At 39.3% G+C, this 24,496-nt stretch overlaps 1 protein-coding gene and 1 long non-coding RNA gene across 2 annotated transcripts in view; one reads left to right on the forward strand and one right to left on the reverse strand.

Moving 5' to 3' along the window:
• LOC119483132 overlaps window positions 1–1,434 on the forward strand; it is a 6,257-nt gene extending 4,823 nt beyond the window's left edge. Inside the window, exon 3 of the long non-coding RNA XR_005205627.1 lies at window positions 1,078–1,434. This is a non-coding gene — a long non-coding RNA (uncharacterized LOC119483132). The remainder of the gene's footprint in view (window positions 1–1,077) is intronic.
• The window catches only part of LOC119483131 (leucine-rich repeat-containing G-protein coupled receptor 5-like), a 47,107-nt gene extending 25,639 nt beyond the window's left edge, over window positions 1–21,468 (reverse strand). The window contains 2 exon segments of the mRNA XM_037761208.1: window positions 4,406–4,477; window positions 20,838–21,468. Coding sequence (XP_037617136.1) covers window positions 4,406–4,477; window positions 20,838–21,088 — 323 coding nt within the window. The 5' untranslated portion in view covers window positions 21,089–21,468.
• Between the last annotated feature and the right edge of the window lie 3,028 nt (window positions 21,469–24,496).

Genomic DNA, 24,496 nt, shown 5'->3' on the forward strand with positions numbered 1-24,496 from the left:
ACATCTAATGAGCTGATAAGTCATTTTCATTGGTGAGGAAGACATTCGCTTCATTAAAATCTCTTCAGCTTATGTCAATCACGGACCTTATTTCAGACATCTAACCAGACAAGGAACAGGAAGTGATAAAATGCTAACTACTTTCTGGAAAAAAAAAAATAAACAATGTACAAATAAAATAAATCAGATAATAGATATAAATTACATAACAACTGATAAACATAACAATGAATAACTTCAAAAAAACAGGAATACTATCTTCTGATTAATTTACTTATCAACAGGCCAAATGTGTGTTATGGTGAGGATATCTTTGTCTCCAGTAAACCCAGTCAGTCTCCACTGTAAAACCAGTAGAGACCACTGGTCTGTTCTGTCCCCAGTAAACCCAGTCAGTTCTCCACTGTAAAAACCAGTAGAGACCACTGGTCTGTTCTGTCCCCAGTAAACCCAGTCAGTCTCCAGTGTAAAACCAGTAGAGACCACTGGTCTGTTCTGTCCCCAGTTAACCCAGTCAGTCTCCAGTGTAAAAACCAGTAGAGACCACTGGTCTGTTCTGTCCCCCAGTAAAACCCAGTCTGGTCTGTTCTGGGTCATGCAGGTCTGTTTGTCTTCAGAGGCCAAACAGAGTTCAGCCAGTCCGCATGTACCCAGCATGCACCTCTGCGGTGTCCTATCGCCGTAGTGACGTTTCTCACGCCACGGTGACAAATATCACACAACCACACACACACACACACACACACACACACACACACACACAGCTGGCAGCAGAGCAGAACAGCAGTCAGACTCATGTTCAGGTCTCTGTGAGGTCAGCTGTTCAACCTCCTCTACCTCCATGTGGTCTCTGGTCTGACTATCTGTCTCTCTACCCGTCTCTCTACCCGTCTCTCTACCCGTCTCTCTACGTGTCTCTCTCTCTGTCTGTCTGCAGAGTTCAGTGTTCCGACAGTGTTCATACGTGAGGTGACACTGCCGCTAGATGAGATTACATATCGTAATCGTCACAGATATCTGAGCCGGTCGTCCCCCTCAGGACACCTCAGCGACTAACATCCATCTCTCTCTAACCAGAGTTCATGAAGAAATCTGAGGATCGAACGTCGATACTCTGAAGCATCAACATGTTCATGACTTCAGATCAACGCTAAACGCCAAACGTCAATCACACGTCTCTGGCTGATGAATCCAGATGTCCACCCTCTGGACTCCAGGTCTGTACTACGTGATAGAAGACACTCTGAGACCAGACCTCATGAGGGTCAGGGGTAGGACAGCACGATATGAGGACATATGCGATAACGTTATAATATCACAATGTGATAAATGAACAGATATTAAGGTCCCTATCGTGCTCAATTTTCAGGTTCATACTTGTATTTTTGTGTTTCTACTAGAACATGTTTACATGCTGTAATGTTAAAAAAAATATATTTTCCTCCTACTGTCTGCCTGAATATACTGTCTGCCTGAATATACCTGTCTGAAACGCTCCGTTTTAGCTCATTTCAATGGAATTGCGTTGCTAAGACAACACTTTGGGTCCGTGTTTACTTCCTGTCAGCTGATGTTATTTACATACACTGCAACAGGAAATAACTGGGACACATTTAGAATGTTTATGTTTAAAACTGTGTAATGGTCTAAATATTGTATATTTGTGACATCACAAATAGACAGAAATCCTGACAGCTTGTTTCAAACACCCAATTTCTGAAAACTAGTTGTGTGTATTTCTACGTATATTGAGCATTTCGCTACTTTCACAGTATTTATATAGAACTAAAACCTGCTTTATAATATAAAAGATATGAAAATCTTACTTTTTACAATATGAGACCTTTAAAGTGTACTCAGCTCTGCCTTGAAAGGAAATTATTTCCAACATTCTTTTATGAAAAATGTGAACATTGACACTGAACACAAAAAATGGCAATCAAAAAATAATTTATAAGTAAAATATTGTAATTATTTTAACTATTGAAAATAGTTAAATTTCAAAGTGTAGTTTTCGACTGATACTCGCTTTCAACTAACTCAAAAAGTGCAACATCGCAGTCTGAATAATTAATCGAGAAGTTATCAAAATATGGCCTACTACAATTTTCAAATTGCAGAAGGCACATATTTGTTAAAGGGTAGAAATGTGTATCAATTTTAAATAAAATGTTGTTTCTACTAGAACATGTTTACATGCTGTACTGTTAAAAACAACTTTATTTTCCTCATACTGTCTGCCTCAATATACCTATATTTACCCTCTGTCTGAACGCTCTGTTTTAGCGCATTTTTCGACGGAATGGCAACAGAATTGTGTTGCTGAGGCAACAGCTTGGGTCCATGTTTACTTCCTGTCAGCTGATGACATTCACATCACACTGCAACAGGAATAAACTGGGACACATTTAGAATATTTAGAATATTTAGACAATTTCACAGTTTTAAATGTAAACATTCTAAATATGTACCACTTTATTCCTGGTTGCAGTGTATGTGAATGACATCAGCTGACAGGAAGTAAACAAGGACCTGTTTCTAGCAACGCAATTCCGTTGCCCATTCCGTTGAAATGCCACTAAAACGGAGCGTTTCTGATAGAGTATTAATACAGGTATATTCAACCAGACAGTATGAGGAAAATAATGTGTGTTTTTGAACATTAAAGCATGTAAACATGTTCTAGTAGAAACCCAAAATACAAAACATGAACCTGAAGATGAGCATATGTCCCCTTTAAAGGGACTGTTTGTAACTTCTTACACATTTAAATCACCCGGGTCGGTTGTCCCATGCACGCTCGCATATGCATGCTTGCGTGTGGCTACGCTGTTCAGACAAGACTCCAACACAAACTTCACGGAAGCACCAAAACCGCAAAGCTCTATCTAGTGAATCCCGTCTGTTAAACAGTGTTGGGCCGCGGTCGGAGGACGCAGGGGAGACCGTAGCTTTGGTCTCCAGGGCCGGAGTATGCTGTACTCTGCTCCTCTGCTCCTCTGCCTGCCTTCACTCAGCTCGCTCCACCTCACGTTCATGCGCGCACACTCCACACTGCAGAAGAGTTAGTAACTCTGAGAATATCTAGTGAATGTACAGTGGACGTTTGTGCAGAAATAAATGCTGCTTAGAAGAAAGAAACGTTTCTCGCTGCGGTCCCCGTCACTTCACAAGACACGGGAAACCTCTGTTGGTCTGGAGGGAGCCGTTATCGTCTCTGATCGGGTGCCGGTGTTTCCCTCCGGCCGCGGTCGGGAGGCTGAGGCAGGAAAAGCCAACACTAGGATCAGCATTGATTCATGGAGAGACCTTCGTCTGGTCAGCTAACATTACTGCCGAGCAGCTGAAATATAGAGTGATATTGTGCTTTTAGCTGACCTTTTTAGATTGAAGTCATTATATCACTCCAATAAAGTAAAATATGTAGTTAAATACTCGACGTAATACTTATTCTCAAATTACAACTTTTTCACATAATATTCTTTTTTTCTTTTTTCTAAAGTTATTTAAGCGCAATAAAACATGCTCATGAGAAAATTATATTATTTCACACCTGTAGATATTAACTGCCACTCTGCGCACCCGATTCAACAACGGAGAGTTGTACAGGAAGCTGAGAGCAAACAGAGAAGCCGACGCGCCCGGGCGAGCGAGAGAGAGAGAGAGAGAGAGAGAGAGACAGAGAGAGGAGAGAGAGAGACAGAGAGAGAGAGAGAGAGAGTCTGCTTGTTGGGCGAACGACCTGACGTTTGACAGTTCCGGGGCGGAAACCAAAAGAGGCACCGGCCCTCATATGATTGGTCGATTTCAATGCGAACACACCCACACGGACTGCTGTATGGCGTCTGATCTTATCGACTGTTGGTCACTTGATTTAGACCCGATTTTCATGAACTATGGTTTGTTATATAAGGCATTATATACGTAGTAGGGCTGTACCGAGTACCATTTTTTGAGCTTCGAAGCTTTGGTGAGAAATATTCGAAGGTATTGGAAGTTTCGCGGCGCGGTGCTGCAGGCTGACATGTTCTTCTGTCTGTCGATCAGCACTGCAATGGTAGCATTCGGGTCAGCCCTATTATATATATCATATTAATATATTATTATATATTGTAAGTGGTGTTGGAAATTGAGATAAATTATAAATTACAACAAGCTGTCGTGAAGCTTTTCTGCTCCGGATTCACGCTGAGATTCCCAGAATTCCTGCAGGTGTTGAGGAAGTAAAGTGATGTCATCACCTCTTAAAGTGTGTGTGTGTGTGTGTGTGTGTGTGTGTGTGTGTGTGTGTGTGTGTGTGTGCGTGTGTGTGTGTATGTGTGTATGTGTGTGTGTGTGTGTGTGTGTGTGTGTGTGTGTGTGTGCGTCTGGCGTGCGTGCGTGCGTGTGTGTGTATGTGACTCACAGCTCCTCCAGGAAGTGCAGGTTGGTCAGAGCGCCGCTGGACAACACGGTGAGATTATTCATACTGAGATCACTGCAGACACAAAGAGAGAGACAAGAAGAAGTATTCAGATCCTTTACTGCAGTAAAAGTACTAATACCACGCTGTGGAAATACTCCAGTACAAGTAAAAGTCCTGCATTCAAAACCTTACTTGAGTAGTATGTAAATATTATGAGCAAAAGGACGTTCAAACACCACCGACACTCCAGGATTTATATTCAGTCGATAAAATGACAAAAAAATGAATGGAGTCTGGTTGTAGTGGAGTTTGTTCACATATTTTTAGACCATAAAGAAACATCCTGACGAAAACAGTCAATTAGTAACATCAACACCGAATTAATGACTCATTAAAGAGACACAGAGAGTCCGTTATATTCAACACACACAGTTCACATATAAAAAAATTTTGTTTGACAAAGCTTCCACTCATAAACACAGGTAGCACACACACACACACACACACACACACACACACAAACACACACACACTCCTTCAAAGAGGCGGTGAGAGTCAACACACACCTGAGTGAGAAACAAGACGGAGTGGAAGTTACTGGAAAGAGACGCAAAACAAGAAGAGAAAAGAATGAATGAAACCAGAGTTTCTCCAGCAGAGCTGGAAGAAGTGCTCATAGAATTTACTTAGTTAAAGGTCCCATATTGTAGAAAGTGAGATTTTCATTGTCTTTTATATTATAAAGCAGGTTTAAGTGCGATATAAATACTGTGAAAGTATACGGTATACGCTATACGTAAATCGCTCAATATACGGAGAAATACACACAGCCCGTATTCAGAAATTGTGCGTTTGAAACAAGCCGTTAGGATTTCTGTCCATTTGTGATGTCACAAATATACAATATTTACACCATTACACGGTTTTAAACATAAACATACTAAATGTGTCCCAGTTTATTTCCTGTTGCAGTGTATGACATCAGCTGACAGGAAGTAAACATGAACCCAAACTGTTGCCTAGCAACGCAATTCTGTTGCATTCCATTGCAATGTACTAAAACGGTGCGTTTCAGACAGAGGATGAATACAGGTATATTCAGGCCGACAGTATGAGGAAAATAGTTTTTTAGTTTTGTTTTTTTAACATTACAGCGTGTAATCATGTTTTAGTAGAAACACAAAATTCAATTATGAACCTGAAAATGAGCACGATATGGGACCTTTAAGTTAAAGTAGCAATACCACAGTGTAGAAATACTCCGTTACAAGTAAAAATCCATCAAAACATCAAAATATACTTAAGGTAACAAAAGTAAAAGTACTCATAATGCATATTATTGGATTATAATTATTGAGCTCGCCGGTGATCCCAACTGACATTACCGTCTTCAAGAGGCTGTAGCGGCTCAGACCTCAAACCTGTCAACACCAACCATGAACCATGTCATACTAGCTTGTCACCAAGGAGGTTAAATAACGCTGCAAACTTACGCTAAATTTTGGCGAGGAAAAACTGTCATGTCCATTTTCAAAGGGGTCCCTTGACCTCTGACCTCCAGATCAGTGAATGTAAATGGGTTCTATGGGTACCCACAAATCTCCCCTTTACAGACATGCCCACTTTATGATAATCACATGCAGTTTGGGGCAAGTCATAGTCAAGTCAGCACACTGACACACTGACAGCTGTTGTTGCCTTTCTCAAAAATAAACTGGACTCAAAAGGTGATTTCAGTGTGAACAAGGTGACATCAATGTTTGTGATTGGCCGAGAGCGACGGAGACATGACGTCCTTCCTTCCTTCCTTCCTCCCTCTCTCCTTATCTGACCTCCTTTGTGTTGTCTGATCTCTATCTACAGGTAACGTCTCTCCACTCAGGAGGTTCAGACAGGACGTGAAGACAGACGGCCTCTGTCCAACACACACACACACACACACACACACACACACACACGCACGCACACACACACACACACACACACACACACACACACACTGAGAGTGTGTCTGCAGGTTGAATACACCGGTTGTTAAGCAGCTTTCTCAACACTCCATAAAGCCTGTTAATGTGTGTGTGTGTGTGTGTGTGTGTGTGTGTGTGTGTGTGTGTGTGTTAAAAACGGGTAGTCCACACACACACATACACACACACACACACACATTAACAGAAGCAGGTTTGTTTAACTCTGAGCAGACTAACAGAGTTACGGCTGGTTGGCTTTTACTGCTTTAACAAACATTCATTACCTCACTAAATATATATATATCTATATATTTATATATTTATATACATGTGAAGTGAGTGTGTGTTCACACAGTAAGTTGTTCATTACTCTGTAATGTTCTCTACATGTGGTCGCATATCTTAAAGTTACTAAAATAAGGTTTTATGAAACACTGATGCCTCTATATGACCTACTGTATTTGGTGTTTCTACTAGAACATGTTTACATGCTGTAATGTTAAAAAAAACAACTTTATTTTCCTCATACTGTCTGCCTGAATATACCAGTATTTACCCTCTGCCTGAAACGCTCTGTTTTAGCGCATTTCGAGGGAATTGCAACAGAATTGTGTTGCTAGGCAACAGCTTGGGTCCATGTTTACTTCCTGTCAGCTGATGACATTCACATACACTGCAACAAGAAGAAACTGGGACACATTTAGAATGTTTATGTTTAAATCTGTGTAAAGGGTCTAAATATTGTAAATTTGTGACATCACAAATGGACAGAAATCCAGACAGCATGTTTCAAATGCAGAGTTTCTGAATACGGGCTGTGTGTATTTCTCTGTGGATTGAGCGTTTCGATACTTTCACAGTATTTTTATAGGACTTAAGCCTGCTTTATAATAAAAAACATGAAATCTCCCTTTTTTATAATATGGGACCTTTAATTAAACATCTTTGTTTGGTACATATCCACACAAAAATCACACCATAATCATTTTTTTCAAACACACCATTTCTGAATGCGAGCTGCGTGTATTTCTCCATTGATTGAGTGTTTTGATACTTTCACAGTATTTATATAGCATTTAAACCTACTTTATGATATTAAAGAAATGAAAATCTCACTTTTTACAATATGGGACCTTTAAAGACAAACTGCTGCTTTAAAAACAGTAAATTACTTTCTTTTTGCAGTTAAAGCAGAGGAAGAGAGATAAAGATGGCTGACAACGACAACAACAGTGTTTTGATCCTGAGATATGAGACATCACGGACATCATAATGATGATGATGATGATGATGGTTGTGCTTTAACAACCAGCACTGATTACCCTGCTGGATAAAACCTATGATGTCACATGACCTCAGCTCAGATTATTCTGTCCTCTGACAACAGAGCTTTTATTTTGAAATGTCTGGATGTATCAGCCACTCGTCAGCGTTTCTATTCAATATATTTCTGTATTTCACCACTTGTTTGGTGAGTTGTGTCACATATTTTGTAGAAAATATTCCTGTTTGGAACACAGTGAGCATATGAAGTAGTTTAATACGTTTCTATGGACATTTCGGCATCTTTTCAATTGAAACAGACTCAATGTTGAATGATGAAGTAGTACCTGTTTAGAGAATAAAGTCAAAACATTCAGAGAAAGAAGTTGTCACTTTAAGAAATAATATGAGAAAAAGTTGTAATATTTTGAGAATAAAGTCAAAGATTTACTAGAAAAAAACACTTCATATTTTCAAATTAAAGTTATATTGTTGTGCGAATAAAGTAAAAAAATATATGGGGGATAAAGTTGTAATATTTCAAGATTAAAGTCATAACATAACGAGATAAGGTTGTATTGTTTCACAAATAAAGCAAGTAAAAAAAGTCCTAATATATATATTTTTTGGTAATTTGTATTTATTCATTTAGCAGGTACAATGAAATACAATAAATATTAAGGATCTTTTTTACATTTTGTTTCCCCGCCTGTCGTAATATCTGGCAAATAAGTTAAACATTTTACATGAAAAAAGTTATAATATTTTAGTTAAAAGTTGTAATATTTTAGTTAAAAATTGTAATATTTTGAAATAGTTATCTTTTTTTGAAATATAAAATTGTAACTAAAATATAACTGTTACAAAAAAAGTTCTAATATTTTAAGAATTAAGTAAAAACTTTACAAAAACAAATGAGAATATTTCAATATTTAAAGGGATCGTTTGTAACTTTCAGAATTGCTTGTTCACAGCGACACCTGTGGCCGTTAAGTCAACGAAAGTCAGTGCCGGGCTCACACTTGCTCGCTCTACATAGACATGAACGAGCATCGCTCAACAAAGTGAGGCGACACACGTCAGCTAAAAGCACAATATCACTCTATATTTCAGCTGCTTGCCAGTAATGTTAGCTGACCAGACGAAGGTCTCTCCATGAATCAATGCTGATCCTAGTGTTGGATTTTCCTGCCTCAGCCTCCCGACCGCGGCCGGAGGGAACAGGGGAGACACACATCAGAGCTACACATGAACGTAAGAGTGGAGCGCGAGAACGCGCGTGGTTTGTGAGTGAAGGCAAGCAGGCAGAGGAGCAGAGACTCCAGCCCTGGAGACCAAAGCTACGGTCTCCCCTGTGTCTTCTGGCCGTGGTCGGGGGGCTGGAGCAGGAAGTGTTGACACTGTTTAACAGACGGGCTTCATTAGATATAACTTTGTGGTTTTGATGCTTCCGTGTAGTTTGTGTTGGAGTCTGAGTCTGAACAGCTTATGCGAGCGCGCATGGGAAACCGACCTGGTAGATTTATTCGTGTAAAAAGTTACAAACAGTCCCTTTAAGAGTAAAGTTGCAAAATTTCACGAGTGAATAAAAAAGTGGTAATATTTTCAAGATTGGAGTCGTAATATTTTGAGAATAAAATTGAAATATTTTGGGAATTAAGTAAATTAAAGTTGTTATTTCACTCCAGTAAATTGAAATTAAAAAAATATATTTTAAAATAATTACTTTAATACTTTATTCTCAAATGACAACTTTTTTTCTCTAAAATTTTTTTTGCTAAAATTATTTAAACTTTTATCTCAACATCTCTGATGTTTTTTAGCTGTAAAACTGTATCGTACTGTCCATTATATCCATTATAACAAAAGCTATATACATCCGCTGTTTCTGAACAATCTTCAAGCAGATGAAGAATTTGAAACAAAAAATACAGATTTTTAGATGAGTATAACTCTAAGTTGAAATAACGTGACAACTCTTTAATTTGACGAGACTTTTACTTTGATTTGAAATAATTCACAGTTTTTTTATTGGACTTTTTACAGTTTAAGTCCCAGAATCAGAGTGGTCCAGAGTCAGTCCCAGTTTGGGTCACAGAACTTTGTTATTGTAGTTCAGGTTTTTATTGTGGAATGAAGAGAAGAAGAAGAGGAGGAGATGTATGAAGAAGAAGAGGATGAAAGAGAAGACGAATACATTAACTATGTTTGTGTGTTTTATCCCTCTAAGCTCTCTCTCTCTGTGTGTGTGTGTGTGTGTGTGTGTGTGTGTGTGTGTGTGTTGCGTTGTCTCTTCGGGCTCTAACTGATGGATATCAGTCGATTATTCAAATGTCGGCGGGCCGCAGAAAGACAAACTGTGCAGCGACGGAGAGAAAAGAGAAAAGAGAAAAGAGAGTTGTGTAGTGTGACAGCGAGGCCTCTCTCTGGTTTTGTCCTCTTTCTCTCTTTCTTTCTTTCTGCCTTTCTTCCAGTCTTTCTGGGAGGGGTTGGGGGGTCGGCGGGGCCCCCCGGGGCGACTGAACGCGGGGGGGTTTATTCCCTGATCTGAGATCTGTCAGACTGGAGCTGCCTCCTCCCAAAGAAACAGATACCAAACAACAGATCTGATTCATATACTGCAAACAAACAGGCTGAAACTGTAGAGAAGGTTTCATTATATCACAGTATCACTGCTCCTCTAAAGGGTTAAAACATGTGAAACTGTAGAGAAGGTTTCATTATATCACAGTATCACTGCTCCTCTAAAGGGTTAAAACACGTGAAACTGTAGAGAAGGTTTCATTATATCACATCACTGCTCCTCTAAAGGGTTAAAACATGAAACTGTGGAGGAGATATTGAACTTAAAGGTGTCCTGAGGATGTTTCTTGTTCCTGTTTGAGGTTAACTAACATGTTGAATGGATTTCCATCATTATTAAAAGCTGTTTTTTGTCTGGACCGCAGAGGGCCGGCCCTACAAACGCAAAAGTCTGTCACTGAGTGACTGACTGACTGACTGACTGAGTGATGAAGTTACAGGATTGGTCGGCCGACTGTTGGAGTTTCCTTATTGGTCGTTGCTCTTTCTAAATGAAAAGCTGGAGAACAGTTCTGTGCTTAGGTTTTCTGGGGAGCGTGTCAGCGGTTTAATGTATCATTACATAGTGCTGTTGTTGTACATGTGCTATTGTTTCTGTTCGTTTAAGTTACATTATGTTGTGCTTCGTATTTTGTTACCGTGCATTCACACCAAGCGTGAAGCAAATTTTCGCCTCTCTTTCCTCCAGAAATAACCACTGTTGCTGCTTTGTACATGTTGTGGAAGTCCCAGATATGTCAGAAAACCAAACGCCGTCGTGTCTGGGTTCATAACGTCACCCAGCGACGAGCTGTATTCACATACTGTATCTGTATCTAGCAAGCTGCACATCTCTACTGCGGTATGAACCCAAAATAAACAGACTGTGCTGTGATTCAATTGCAATAAACGGATCAAAATGATGCTGAAATAACAACATTATGATGTTGATTAGTAAAAAGTCTGAATTCATGCTTTGTCAGGTCTGTCTGCAACACAACAAGCAAACAACTTTTAAAATGCTTGTATTCTGAATGGAGTTCGGATCGATCAGTGCCAGGCTATGCTAACATTGTAGCTGCTCCATTAACACTCCATCTAGGAATAAATATGGCAGCAACAACGTCAGTGATGACATAAACGTTCACTTAGTGTGTATATATTGTTACACACCACTTATATAATGAATGCTTTTGATACACATGCTTTAATAAAAAACTGAAATACGTTTAACCTTGCATACTGTAGGTCATGCTAATACCTTTTCACCTTGTATAAAATGTATAATATACTGACTAGTAAATGTTACCATTTACTATTACTGAATGTCATTTGCTTCATTATGAGTTGTCTTTCAATCAAACACTAGGATATAAGTGGAAAAATTGTTCACAAAACATTATAGACATGACCACTGACTAGCGGTGTAACAATTTAGCCACAAATTCACATACTGACCATATACGGTCCAGACATATACTCGGTTTTGACCAAGTCTTGTTCATAGAGGTTTGAAACCTGCCATGTTTACTCATCTTCTCTGCATATATTAGTGCATTATTGTCACCTCTTGATCAGTGGAAACCATTGGTAGGATTGTGTATCACTTTTACTTCAGTAAAAGTAGTAATACCACAGTGTAGAAATACTCTGTAAAAGTCCTGCATTCAAAGTGTTACTTCAAGGTTCAGTGTGAAGGATTTTCCTAATCCTAAATCTGCTGCTATTTAATATCAATAAACGGATCAAAATGATGCTGAAATAACTACATAAAGATGTTGATGTGTAAAAAGTCTGAATTCATGCTTTGTCAGGTCTGTTACCAAGACGACAAGCAAACAAGTTTTAAAATGCTTGTTTTCTGAACGGAGTTTGGATGGATCAGATATTTTATTTTATTAATTTATTATTTAAACAATCTCCATTTTGGTCTGGTCCTTGTACAAATACGAGGAACTATTGTCGAGCTGAAGGTGAATTTGAGTCTATTTGCATCTTTTATATATAATCGTGTCGCTTCGTGTTTGGTGTGAACGCACCATTAGAAAATAAATATGAGAACAACTAAAATTAAGTGATTTTCTTGAAAAAAATCTGTTGTAATCACACGATTAAAAAACGGTCTAAAAAGATTATTAGTAACTCTTTATCTGTGTCAAAATTTAAGTTGTATTATTTTGTGAATAAAGGTAAAAAAAATGTATGAGAAAAAAAGTTGTAATATTTCAAGTTTAGAGTGAAAAGGTTGTAATATTTTAATTAAAAAAATTGCAGGAATAAGTCATAATATAAAGAAAATAATGTCAATATTTTATAGATTAAAGTCATAATATTTTACAAATACAGTTTGAAATTTAAAGAAAAAAAATCGTAATATTTTGATTTAAAAGTTTAAATTCTTTGAAAATAAAGTCATAATATTACAAAAAAAAGTTGTATTTTGAAAGTAAAGAGTTTAGGAGAAAAAAGTCTGAATATTATACAGTATATTGGATTTAAGCATATTCTGTGAATAAAGTGAAACATTTAAAATAATTATTTTGAGATTAAAGTTACTATATTAACCAAATAAAGTATAAAATTTACAAGAAGAAAATATATTTAATAAAAAATAAAAAATTTTGAAAGTCAAGTCATAATATTACAAGAAAAAGACGTATTTTGAGATTAAAAAATTGACGAGAAACAAGTCAGAATATTTTGAGATTTAAGTCAAGTAAAGTCAATTTAGGTAAAATTTAAAGGGACTATTTGTAACTTTGTACGCGCATAAATGTAGCGGGTCGTCACACATGCGCGCTCGCATATGCGCGTTCGCGTGTAGCCGCTGTACCCTCCTCCTCTGCCTGCTCGCCTTCACTCAGACAGCTCAGCTCGCTCCACCTCTAGACGTGAACGCGCGTTCACTCCACACTGCAGAAGAGTTAGTTTAGCTCTGAGAATATCTAGTGAATGTACAGGGGACGTTTGTGCAGAAATAACTGCTGTAGCTCCTCCAGACCAACAGAGGTTTTCCGTGTCTTGTGAAGTGACGGAGCTCTACAGAGATTTACGTTGTCTTCTCGTTACCGACCGGGTGCCGGTGTCTCCTCTGCTCTCTCCGGCTGCGGGCGGAGAGAGCAGAGGAGACACGCTGCAGAGCCCCGCTGCCTCAGCCTGCACTTAGGCAGGAAAAGCCAACACTAGGATCAGATCTAAATCATGTTCATGGAGAGACCTTCGTCTGGTCAGCTAACATTACTGCCAAGCAGCTGAAATATAGATTGATATTGTGGTTTTAGCTGACGTGTGTCGCCTCACTGTTTTGAGTGATGCTCGTTCAGGTATATTTAGAGCGAGCAAGCGCGAGCCCGACGCTGACTTTCGTTGATTTCACGGCCACAGGTGTCGCTGTTAAGAAGCATTTCTGAAAGTTACAAATAGTCCCTTTAAGAGGGGAAAAAAATCTAAATTTTATTTACAGACTTAAGTCACTATAATATTCAAATAAAATATAAAATATAAAGAATCAAAGAATTAAAAATAAAAAAAAAATGTTAAATAAAGTCAACAATAGTGTAACACTATTCTCAATTTTTTTTTCTAAAAATTGTCTGTTTTTCTTGAAGTCTCTGTTGTAAACGAGTAAGAAACTCGTCTGGAGGCATTTGAGGAGACAGACCGGCGATGTGACGGCGAGGTCAGCTGAGCTCAGGTCGTCCAACATGGCTGCCAAAAGGGGCGGAGCTCCGGCAATCCTTCATATGTACATGAGTTCATTCATCCTGCTGCAGCTAAAAGCATTCCTGGTCTGCTGCTGTCAGTCACACACAGAATAGAGACTTACACACCATTCAGACTTCACACTGCACTGCTTAGGCATGCAGCGAGAGTACACACACACACACACTCACACACACACTCACTCACGCACGCACGCACGCACGCACGCACGCACGCACACACACACACACACACACACACACACACACACACACACTCACACTCACACACTCACACACTCACAAAGGCATTGACAGATGGCAGTATTCAGACTGACGCTGGTCAAACAGACAGACGGACAGAAGGAGATTGTAACCTGACGTCCGTCTGTGTATCTCAGATCAGTTACTGTTTAAAGTAAAGTTCTCACGACGCAACAGAAAGATATATATTAGACAAATATTCAAGATATTAAGCCACCTTATACAGAAAACTACACGTCCTGAGCTGATTGTAGTATAAGTAGATTTAAGACGGTGTAAAAATACTCCACTACAAGTAAAAGTCCTCTTACTCGAACAAAAATACAGAAGTATCAGCATCAAAATGTACTCAAGGTTTCCACAGCATGTCAAGGCTAATCATCAGCGGCGTTTTATTGACCCACTACATGTGATGTACATTATGATACGTGGTGGTACTTTATTTGAGTATTTCTTTTTTGTTTCTTTCTACTTCTACTCTACATCTCAGAGGTAAATATTGTACTTTTTACTCCACTACAAAAAATATGATGCGTTATCATAGATTAAATCTCTGACCGTGTGAAAAGAATATGAGACGTCATTAGAAAGCTACGGTGGCGACGAAGCACTAAAAGTACGTCTCCCCGCCGCAGCGTTCCAGAGATAATCTAAAAGTAGTAACTAGAGTACTTTTCTGTCGTATACGACAGCGTGGCCTTGACTTATTGAGAAGTACCCGTATGTGCCGGTCTGATGCATTGCTGGGCCCGCTGGAGGGAAGGGAGGCACGGGAGAACCGGAACCAGAACCAGGACTCTGTCAGAACCTGCTGCAGTAAAATGAGAGGTTTTCTAAAGGGAGTCTGGTGCTCGGAAACACTACCTCCAAAATCGACACAAAAATGAAAGTTCCTCGTAGTAACTTGAAGTATTTTTGATTGAATGCAGGACTTTTACTTGTAACGGAGTATTTAAATAGTGTAGTAATAGTACTTTTACTGAAGTAACTGATGCGAGTACTTCTGTCTCAACACCTGTCCTGAACACAAACACCAGCATGCTCGTCTCCCGACTTAACGGAGTTGTCAAAAAACACCTGAATGCATCATGAAAAGGTGACCAGTTTGAAATGGATTGTGGGATACTGGTGACCGACAACACACACACACACACACACACACACACACACACACACACACACACACACTGAAACACACAGAAACTCCTTGATGTTTTGTTGGATTCGATTCCTGATTGGAGCTTTAATAAAGACACAAAGACCCTTTGATCGACTGTCGCCGTGTGTGTGTGTGTGTGTGTGTGTGTGTGTGTGTATCTTAGACAAACTGTAAGGAAAGTGCTTTCATTGACACACACACACACACACACACACACTGAATAGAAGAAGGTTTTTCTTTAATGAGAGTGAAATTTAAATCCTGGACATTGTGCTGCTTTTAGACGACGGCCAAGACAGGCAGGTTTTACACACACACACACACACACACACACACACACACACACACACACACACACACACACACACACACACACACAGCACGGTGATGTCATGGTTTTGCCAAGATGTCTGGTATCGAGGCCGGTCACCTGCTGTGAGGTGAAACACACTTGAATTAGTTTTAGTGTTTCTCTTCAACACGAGTTGACACTCAAGTAGAAACACTGAAACTTCACTGGACCAAACCCAAGAGGCTTTTTTGTCATTTTTAGGAAGAAATCACAAATATTTTTACCATTTTTTCCAAAGCAAACCATAAAACTGAGCAGCCGTAAGCGCCACCATTAAAACCTAATGATTAAAGTGGAATAGAAGTGATTATTTTAACATTTCAACTTGATTTTTACAAAAACAAACATGAATGATTTGGTGTTGATATAATAAACGTCACAACTTTATTAAATCTTTCATATTTAGCAAATCAACATAAAATTTAAAGGTCCCATATAAAAAAGTGAGATTTTCTTTATTTTTTTACTATAAAGCAGGCTTAAGTCCTATATAAATACTGTGAAAGTATCGAAACGCTCAATCCACAGGGAGATACACACAGCCCGTATTCAGAAACTCTGCATTTGAAACAAGCCGTTAGGATTTCTGTCCATTTGTGATGTCACAAATATACAATATTTAGATCCTTTACACAGACTTAAATGTCAACACTCTAAATGTGTCCCAGTTTATTTCCTGTTGCAGTGTATGTGAATGTCATCAGCTGACAGGAAGTAAACATGGACCCAAGCTGTTGCCTAGCAACACAATTCCGTCGAAATGCACTAAATGGAGCGTTTCAGACAGAGGGTGAATACAGGTATATTCAGGCAGACAGTATGAGGAAAATACAGGTTTTTTTTAACATAACAGCATGTAAACATTTTCTAGTAGAAACACAAAATACAAGCATGAACCTGAAAATGAGCATGATATGGGACCTTTAAGATCAAATTTAACAATTAAGTTCCACTTTAATCATTTCTGTTTTTACCATTTGGTGAGTTTCACCTCTAAGATTTAAAGCCAACAAGGTGTCCTCATGTGTTGAGGTCAGAGGTCACCAGCCCCTGATAGATCAGGGTGAGGGAAGCAGCAAAAGTTTGTTGCAACATCAGCACCCAGCAGCAAAGCTACGCCTCTGCCATTCTGGACTGAGAGTGACTACCGGACGCCAGTAAAACGTCTGCCTACAAGAAGCCAGACAAAAGTAATTATTTCTCTTCTGTTGTCATATTCTACTGAAATGTGTTGAACAATAAAATATTATAAATATAATAAGCATTTTCGGTCCAAAAAGGCAGCAGCGGCTGTTGTCAAAAAACTTTTCTATAATCTTTGACAGCCAGGAGAGACAAATCTTGTCTTCCCAAAGATTCCCTGAAACAGTTTAAAGAAACCTGGAACTTCTCAAAGCTCCAACAGTCTCTGCAGGTACCTGGAGGATGTTAAAGAACCACAATCTCCTCAGTGACCACTGGAACCTCCTCAAGCTGCTGGAACCCCTCCAGGTACCTTCAAAAATTCCTGAATCTTTTACATTCATACTTCTGAAACATCCTCAAAAAAACCCTGACACCTTTTCACAATCTCCCTGGAGCATCTCAAAACTCCTTGGATTTCCCAAAGAACCCCCGGAAATCTCTTAAATAATCCTTGGAACCTCCTCAATCGAGAACTAGAATCTCTTCAACAACAACTGGAGCCTCTTCAAGTTCCAGGAGTCCATCTCTGTAGCCCACCTCCAGGCCTCAAAAACACCTTCACAAAGACTGCAAGGAGGCTCTTCAGTAAATCTCTTGAACCTCTAGAAAACCCATAAGTACCAACTGAAGCTTCTCATGAACATCTGGAAGGCCCTCAAATAGTTGCAGAATCAATGTAACCCTTAAAAGAGACGACTGAAACCATCTCATAGTGTCCTGGAACTTCAGTGGAACTGGGATGTGACGGTGAGTACATTTTTACCAACGATAAATAAACTTGTATACCGGACATGTTACTAGAAAAGGGCGGCACGGTGGTGCAGTGGTTAGCAAGAGGGTTGCAGGTTTGAATCCGGCTTGGGGCCCTTCTGTGTGGAGTTTGCATGTTCTCCACGTGTTAGCGTGGGTTTTCTCCGGGTTCTCCAGTTTCCTCCCACAGTCCAAAGACATGCAGGTTAGGTTCATGTTGACTTGCAGACCTTCAAGAAACTTTAACCTCTTCAGGAACCAGTGGAACCTCTTCCAGTGCTCCAGGAACCTCTTTAAGAACCTCTAAGGACCTTCAAGAAACTTTAACCTCTTCAAGAACCAGTGGAACCTCTCCTAGTGCTCCAGGAAAATCTCCAAGAACCTCTAAGGACCTTCAAGAAACTTTAACCTCTTCAAGAACCAGTGGAACCTCTCCTAGTGCTCCAGGAACCTTTTTAAGAACCACTAAGGACCTTCAACAAACTTTAACTTCTTCAAGAACCAGTGGAACCTCTTCTAGTGCTCCAGGAACCTCTTTAAGAACCTCTAAGGACCTTCAAGAAACTTAAACCTCTTCAAGAACCAGTGGAACCTATTTTAGTGCTCCAGGAACCTCGTTAAGAATCTCTAAGGACCTTCAAGAAACTGTAACCTCTTCAAGAACCAGTGGAACCTCTTCTAGTGCTCCAAGAACCTCTTTAAGAACCTCTAAAGACCTTCAAGAAACTTTAACCTCCTCAAGAACCAGTCAAACCTGTCTTAGTGCTCCAGGAACCTCTTTAAGAACCTGCAGACCCTCAAGAAACTTTAACCTCTTCAAGAACCAGTGGAACCTTTTCCAGTGCTCCAGAAACCTCTTTAAGAACACCTAAGGACCTTCAAGAAACTTTAACCTCTTCAAGAACCAGTGGAACCTCTTCTAGTGCTCAATGAACCTGGTTAAGAACCTCTAAAGACCTTCAATAAACTTTAACCTCTTCAAGAACCATTGGAACCTTTTCCAGTGCTCCAGAAACCTCTTTAAGAACCTCTAAGGACCTTCAAGAAACTTTAACCTCTTCAAGAACCAGTGGAACCTCTTCTAGTGCTCAATGAACCTGGTTAAGAACCTCTAAAGACCTTCAATAAACTTTAACCTCTTCAAGAACCAGTGGAACCTCTTCCAGTGCTCCAGGAACCTCTTTAAGAACCTCTAAGGACCTTCAAGAAACTTTAACCTCTTCAAGAACCAGTGGAACCTCTTCTAGTGCTCAATGAACCTGGTTAAGAACCTCTAAAGACCTTCAATAAACTTTAACCTCTTCAAGAACCATTGGAACCTTTTCCAGTGCTCCAGAAACCTCTTTAAGAACCTCTAAGGACCTTCAAGAAACTTTAACCTCTTCAAGAACCAGTGGAACCTCTTCTAGTGCTCAATGAACCTGGTTAAGAACCTCTAAAGACCTTCAATAAACTTTAACCTCTTCAAGAACCAGTGGAACCTCTTCCAGTGCTCCAGGAACCTCTTTAAGAACCTCTAAGGACCTTCAAGAAACTTAAACCTCTTCAAGAACCAGTGGAACCTCTTTTAGTGCTCAAGGAACCTCTTTAAGAACCTGCAGATCTTCAAGAAACTTTAACCTCTTCAAGAACCAGTGAAACCTCTTCTAGTGCTCCAGGAACCTCGTTAAGAATCTCTAAGGACCTTCAAGAAACTTTAACCTCTTCAAGAACCAGTGGAACCTCTTCTAGTGCTCCAGGAACCTCTTTAAGAACCTCTAAGGACCTCCAAGAAACTTTAACCTCCTCAAGAACCAGTGGAACCTCTTCTAGTGCTCCAGGAACTTCTTTAAGAACCGCTAAGGACCTTCAACAAACTTTAACTTCCTCAAGAACCAGTGGAACCTCTTCTAGTGCTCCAGGAACTTCTTTAAGAACCGCTAAGGACCTTCAACAAACTTTAACTTCCTCAAGAACCAGTGGAACCTCTTCTAGTGCTCCAGGAACTTCTTTAAGAACCGCTAAGGACCTTCAACAAACTTTAACTTCCTCAAGAACCAGTGGAACCTCTTCTAGTGCTCCAGGAACCTCTTTAAGAACCTCTAAGGACCTTCAAGAAACTTTAACCTTCTAAAGAACCAGTGGAACATTTTCTAGTGCTCCAGGAACCTCTTTAAGAACCTGCAGATCTTCAAGAAACTTCAACCTCTTCAAGAACCAGTGGAACCTCTTCTAGTGCTCCAGGAACCTCGTTAAGAATCTCTAAGGACCTTCAAGAAACTTTAACCTCTTCCAGAACCAGTGGAACCTCTTCTAGTGCTCCAGGAACCTCTTTAAGAACCTGCAGACCCTCAAGAAACTTTAACCTCTTGAAGAACCAGTGGAACTTCTTCCAGTGCTCCAGAAACCTCTTTAAGAACCTCTAAGGACCTTCAAGAAACTTTAACCTCTTCAAGAACCAGTGAAACCTCTTCTACTGCTCCATGAACCTGTTTAAGAACCTCTGAAGACCTTCAAGAAACTTTAACCTCTTCAAGAACCAGTGAAACCTCTTCTACTGCTCCATGAACCTGTTTAAGAACCTCTGAAGACCTTCAATAAACTTTAACCTCTTCAAAAACCAGTGGAACCTCTTCCAGTGCTCCAGGAACCACTTTAAGAACCTGCAGATCTTCAAGAAACTTTAACTCTCCCCCTCTCTCAATATTTGCACTATCTGTTTACATCATGTTTATTTTTATTTATAGCTTATTTTGTAAATTGTACATTTTATTCTTATTTTATTCTACGTTTTTATCTATTCTTTTGTTATTATACTGTTTGACTGCACCAACAAAGCCAAAGAAAATTCCTAGTGTATACCTCTTACACCTGGCAATAAATACCATTCTGATTCTGATTCTGATTCTGAACCTCTTCAAGAACCAGTGACCTCTTCTAGTGCTCCAGGAACCTGGTTAAGAATCTCTAAGGACCTTCAAGAAACTTTAACCTCTTCAAGAACCCCCAGAACTGTTCTCTCTTTCTTTCTTTCATAAACTATAATGTCTTTTTTTTTTTTATTTCCACATGAACAACAACATGACCTGTGCACGCGCGTTGTACAGAGCGCGAGGACGTAAACACGCGGACAGGTGCTCCGTTTCTCACGACTGCATAACATGCACGCACGCGCTCACATGCACACACATGTTTGGAGCATTTACTACATGCAGTATATAGGTAATGTAAACCCTGGCTGGTGACTTACAGGTAGGACGTGAAGACGCTCAGGTTGCTCGGGACCTCCCGGAGTCCCCGGTCCGAGCAGTCCACCCGGTGCAGCAGCCCGGACACCTCGCACCGGCAGCGGCCGGGACAGTCCCCGTCCCCGTCCCCCCCTATTACCGCTGGGCTCTCCTCCACGGCTCCGGAGCTCTGCATCTCCACCGCGGACACGCAGCTCCTCAACCCAGCCGAGAGCGCTACAAACGCGGCCAGCAGAGCCACGAACCCCGGCATGTCCTCCGAGGTTCCTCCGGAGGCTGGAAGCTCCAAATTCAGCAGAAACTATACAACCTCAAAGATCCGGATCAGGTTGATTCTGGTCTCAGGTCTCTGGAGTCGCTTCAAATTAACTTTAATCTGGATTAAGTGAAATAAAGTAGTTTGTGTCTGCAGGTTAGTGTGTTTCTAGCCTGCACGCGTGGACCAGAGTGTGTGTGTGTGTGTGTGTGTGTGAATGTGTGTGTGAGTCCCTCCAATACTACAACAGTGTGTGTGTGTCAGACCCGTTTACTATTATATAGCCCACACACTGTCTGTCTGTCTCTCTGTCTGTCTGTCTGACTGACTGTAACAACAGATGAGCAGCAAAAATGTCAAAAATAAAACAAATACTAGTAAATATTCACTTCTCCTTTCATACGACCCTCTTTATTTCCATTTTTGCTAAGCTAAATCCGTTATTTGATTTCGTATATTTTTTCCCCCTTTTATAGTTTTATTTTATTTTCTATTTTACTCTTTACAATTATTTTAATATTATTATTATTATTGTTATTATTATTATTATTATTATTTATTTATTTAATTATTTTCTTGGTCACATGAAAGGGAAAATAAATAAATAAATAAATCCGTTATTTGATTTCAGATATTTTGTGTGTAGGGGGTGCTCCTTTTTCTGTTTTTATTTCATGTCATGGACACTGAGTTATCTTCTACATTTGATCAGATGACCTTTGCCATGTCTGCAAAAAAAGAAAAAACAATAAAAAAAGATTTGGGGAAAAAAATAATAAAAGAAATAAACAAATAAAACACTGAATTAATTAATAAAAACATATACATAAATAAATAAACACTAAATAATTTAATTAATCAATCACCAAAGTAAAAATATTTACCAAAAAATGCACGTTTTTTAGACATTTCATGCAATAAGTTAAACTTTTTGATGTTATAAATAACATTTATGATTGTTTTAACCCTTATAGACCACAATAGAGCCGTTTCAGTCTTTTTTAGGGGATACAAGGGGTGTTTAGGGGGAGATAGCAGGTCAATAGTAGATGTTACATAGAAGTGGTGTACATCATCTGAAAGCTGGGAGCCTGGAGATTAATTTGAGATGCTGCTCAGCACTGTGGGTCAGGTTGTTCTAGTCATTAATCAGAAATAAACATGAATTCATTAATTTAAATAAATAGTAAAAGTGTATAAGGGTTTAGAACATTATGATAGAAGTATATGATGGTCATCCCCATACTCTATTATTATTCATAAGTTGTTGCAGCAATTGATACCATCTGTTACACAGATTTGGTGCTAAATTTAAACATTTTTTTACCACTGGAGAATTGATAAAAAATTATCAATAATCCCTCCAAATACCACATTAAGACACCAAGACCTTGAGGAACACCATAGAAAAAGCCATAATGTGATTTGGGATAAAAAACTTTTTGAGATTTCTGCAGGAATTGCATTTTTCGGCGATTGGATGGCGAGCACTTGTGTTGTGTAAACTGCTCAGAAACCCCCTTATTGTCAATCTAGCTAGTAAAGCCATCCATTCTCTGAATGTTCTAGGTCTCTAGTTTGATCCACCCATCCTCTGAATGCTCTAGGTCTCTAGTTTGATCCATCCATCCTCTGAATGCTCTAGGTCTCTAGTTTGATCCATTCATCCTCTGAATGCTCTAGGTCTCTAGTCTGATCCATCCATCCTCTGAATGCTCTAGGTCTCTAATTTGTGGCTGTAAAGTTTCATGAGGCTGTGATTATCCTAGAGGTCACCACAGGTCATTCTATACAGTGAGGTCAGGTTTAAAAAAATGGTGTCACTACAATGAAATGTCTCCTATGGGGACTAACATCATCACACGTGAATACAGTTGGGCTCATTGAATCCACAAGAGTCTCAGCTTTACAGTGATACCCAATTTATGTAATTCAAGATTGTTTAGGGACCCCAGTATGCAGAAATATTCAAATACACCATTTTAGAACAGGAGACAATAACACATTTATACTGCATTCAAAAAACTGCATGTGATTATCAGAAAGTGGGCATGTCTGTAAAGGGGAGACTCGTGGGTACCCATAGAACCCATTTTCATCCACATATCTTGAGGTCAGAGGTCAAGGGACCCCTTTGAAAATGATATCTGTCCCGTCTAGCTCTAAAAACAGCAGCTGATACAGCTTCTGAAAGACAGTAAAGTCAGTTGGGAACACAGTGAAAGTATTGATACCACACTGTGAAAATACTCCACTACAAGTAAAAGTCCTAAGAAGTAGGAGTAGATGGAGTAGAAGTAGGAAGTAGCAGAAAATGGAAATACTCAAGTAAACCACAAGTATCCCCGAGGGGAAATTACATTTTTTTGAAAAAGGGACAGTGTGGGATTTGGCGACATCTAGTGATGTGGTTGCAGATTGCAACCTCATTCTAAGCTAACGAAAACACAATGATTCTTATTCTCAGCTGATTATATACTAATGAAAACATAGTTATGAGTATTATATTTTATTTCTGCTAATATTTTAGATCCACATAAATGTTACACACACTTGTCCACTATGTTCACCAGCCAGTCTCTAACTGGGTCTGACTGCTGGTTGCCGCTGAGCAGGTCGTGTACGGTGGCTTTTTATTTTGAAAAGACTGAGCCTGAACCCGACAGGAAGTGCGCTGCACCTTTAATTCCAGCTCGTTGTTTCATTCATGAACACAAAGAGCTGGTTAATGATTGACACTATAAGAGAGACATGAAGATGTTATCACACACACACACACACACACACACACATACACACTGCACTAAAGCAATGATGCAACAGTGTGAAGCAATCTGTCTCCAACCAGGAGAGTCTGTCTGTCTTTATTTAAACATATAGTTCAACATTTTATTACATATTCAAACTGACACACTAAATAAGAAGCTAGTTAGCTTAGCTTAGCATCAGGGCTGGAACTACTGATTAGCAGATCATGTTTTCAATTAATTGATTATTGTTTAGTTTATGAAACGTCAAAACAATTTAACAAAAAATTGTCCATCACAACTTCACAGAGCCGAACGTGACGTCTTCAAACGTCTTGTTTTGTTTGACCAAAGTCCAGATATCTAGTTTACAATAATATAGGACATTAAAAGGAGAAAAATTCTCTCATTGGAGAGGCTGGAATCAGATAATATTTGAGTATTTCACTGTTTCTGCTTGAAAAATGAATTAAGATAGTTGTGAATTATTTTTCTGTGGATATATTTTGTCTTTACTACTTGTTTTTATTGTATGTTTGTATGCACTCTTGTCTATTTTATCTGTATATTGTTACCTGCCTCTGACTAAGAATGTAAATTAGCATGTTTACATCCTGTATTTTCTACTAATATTCATTAACATGGTCTGTCCCCATCA

This window comes from Sebastes umbrosus, chromosome 23 (genome assembly GCF_015220745.1).
Source record: "Sebastes umbrosus isolate fSebUmb1 chromosome 23, fSebUmb1.pri, whole genome shotgun sequence".
NCBI classification, from domain to species: Eukaryota; Metazoa; Chordata; class Actinopteri; order Perciformes; family Sebastidae; genus Sebastes; species Sebastes umbrosus.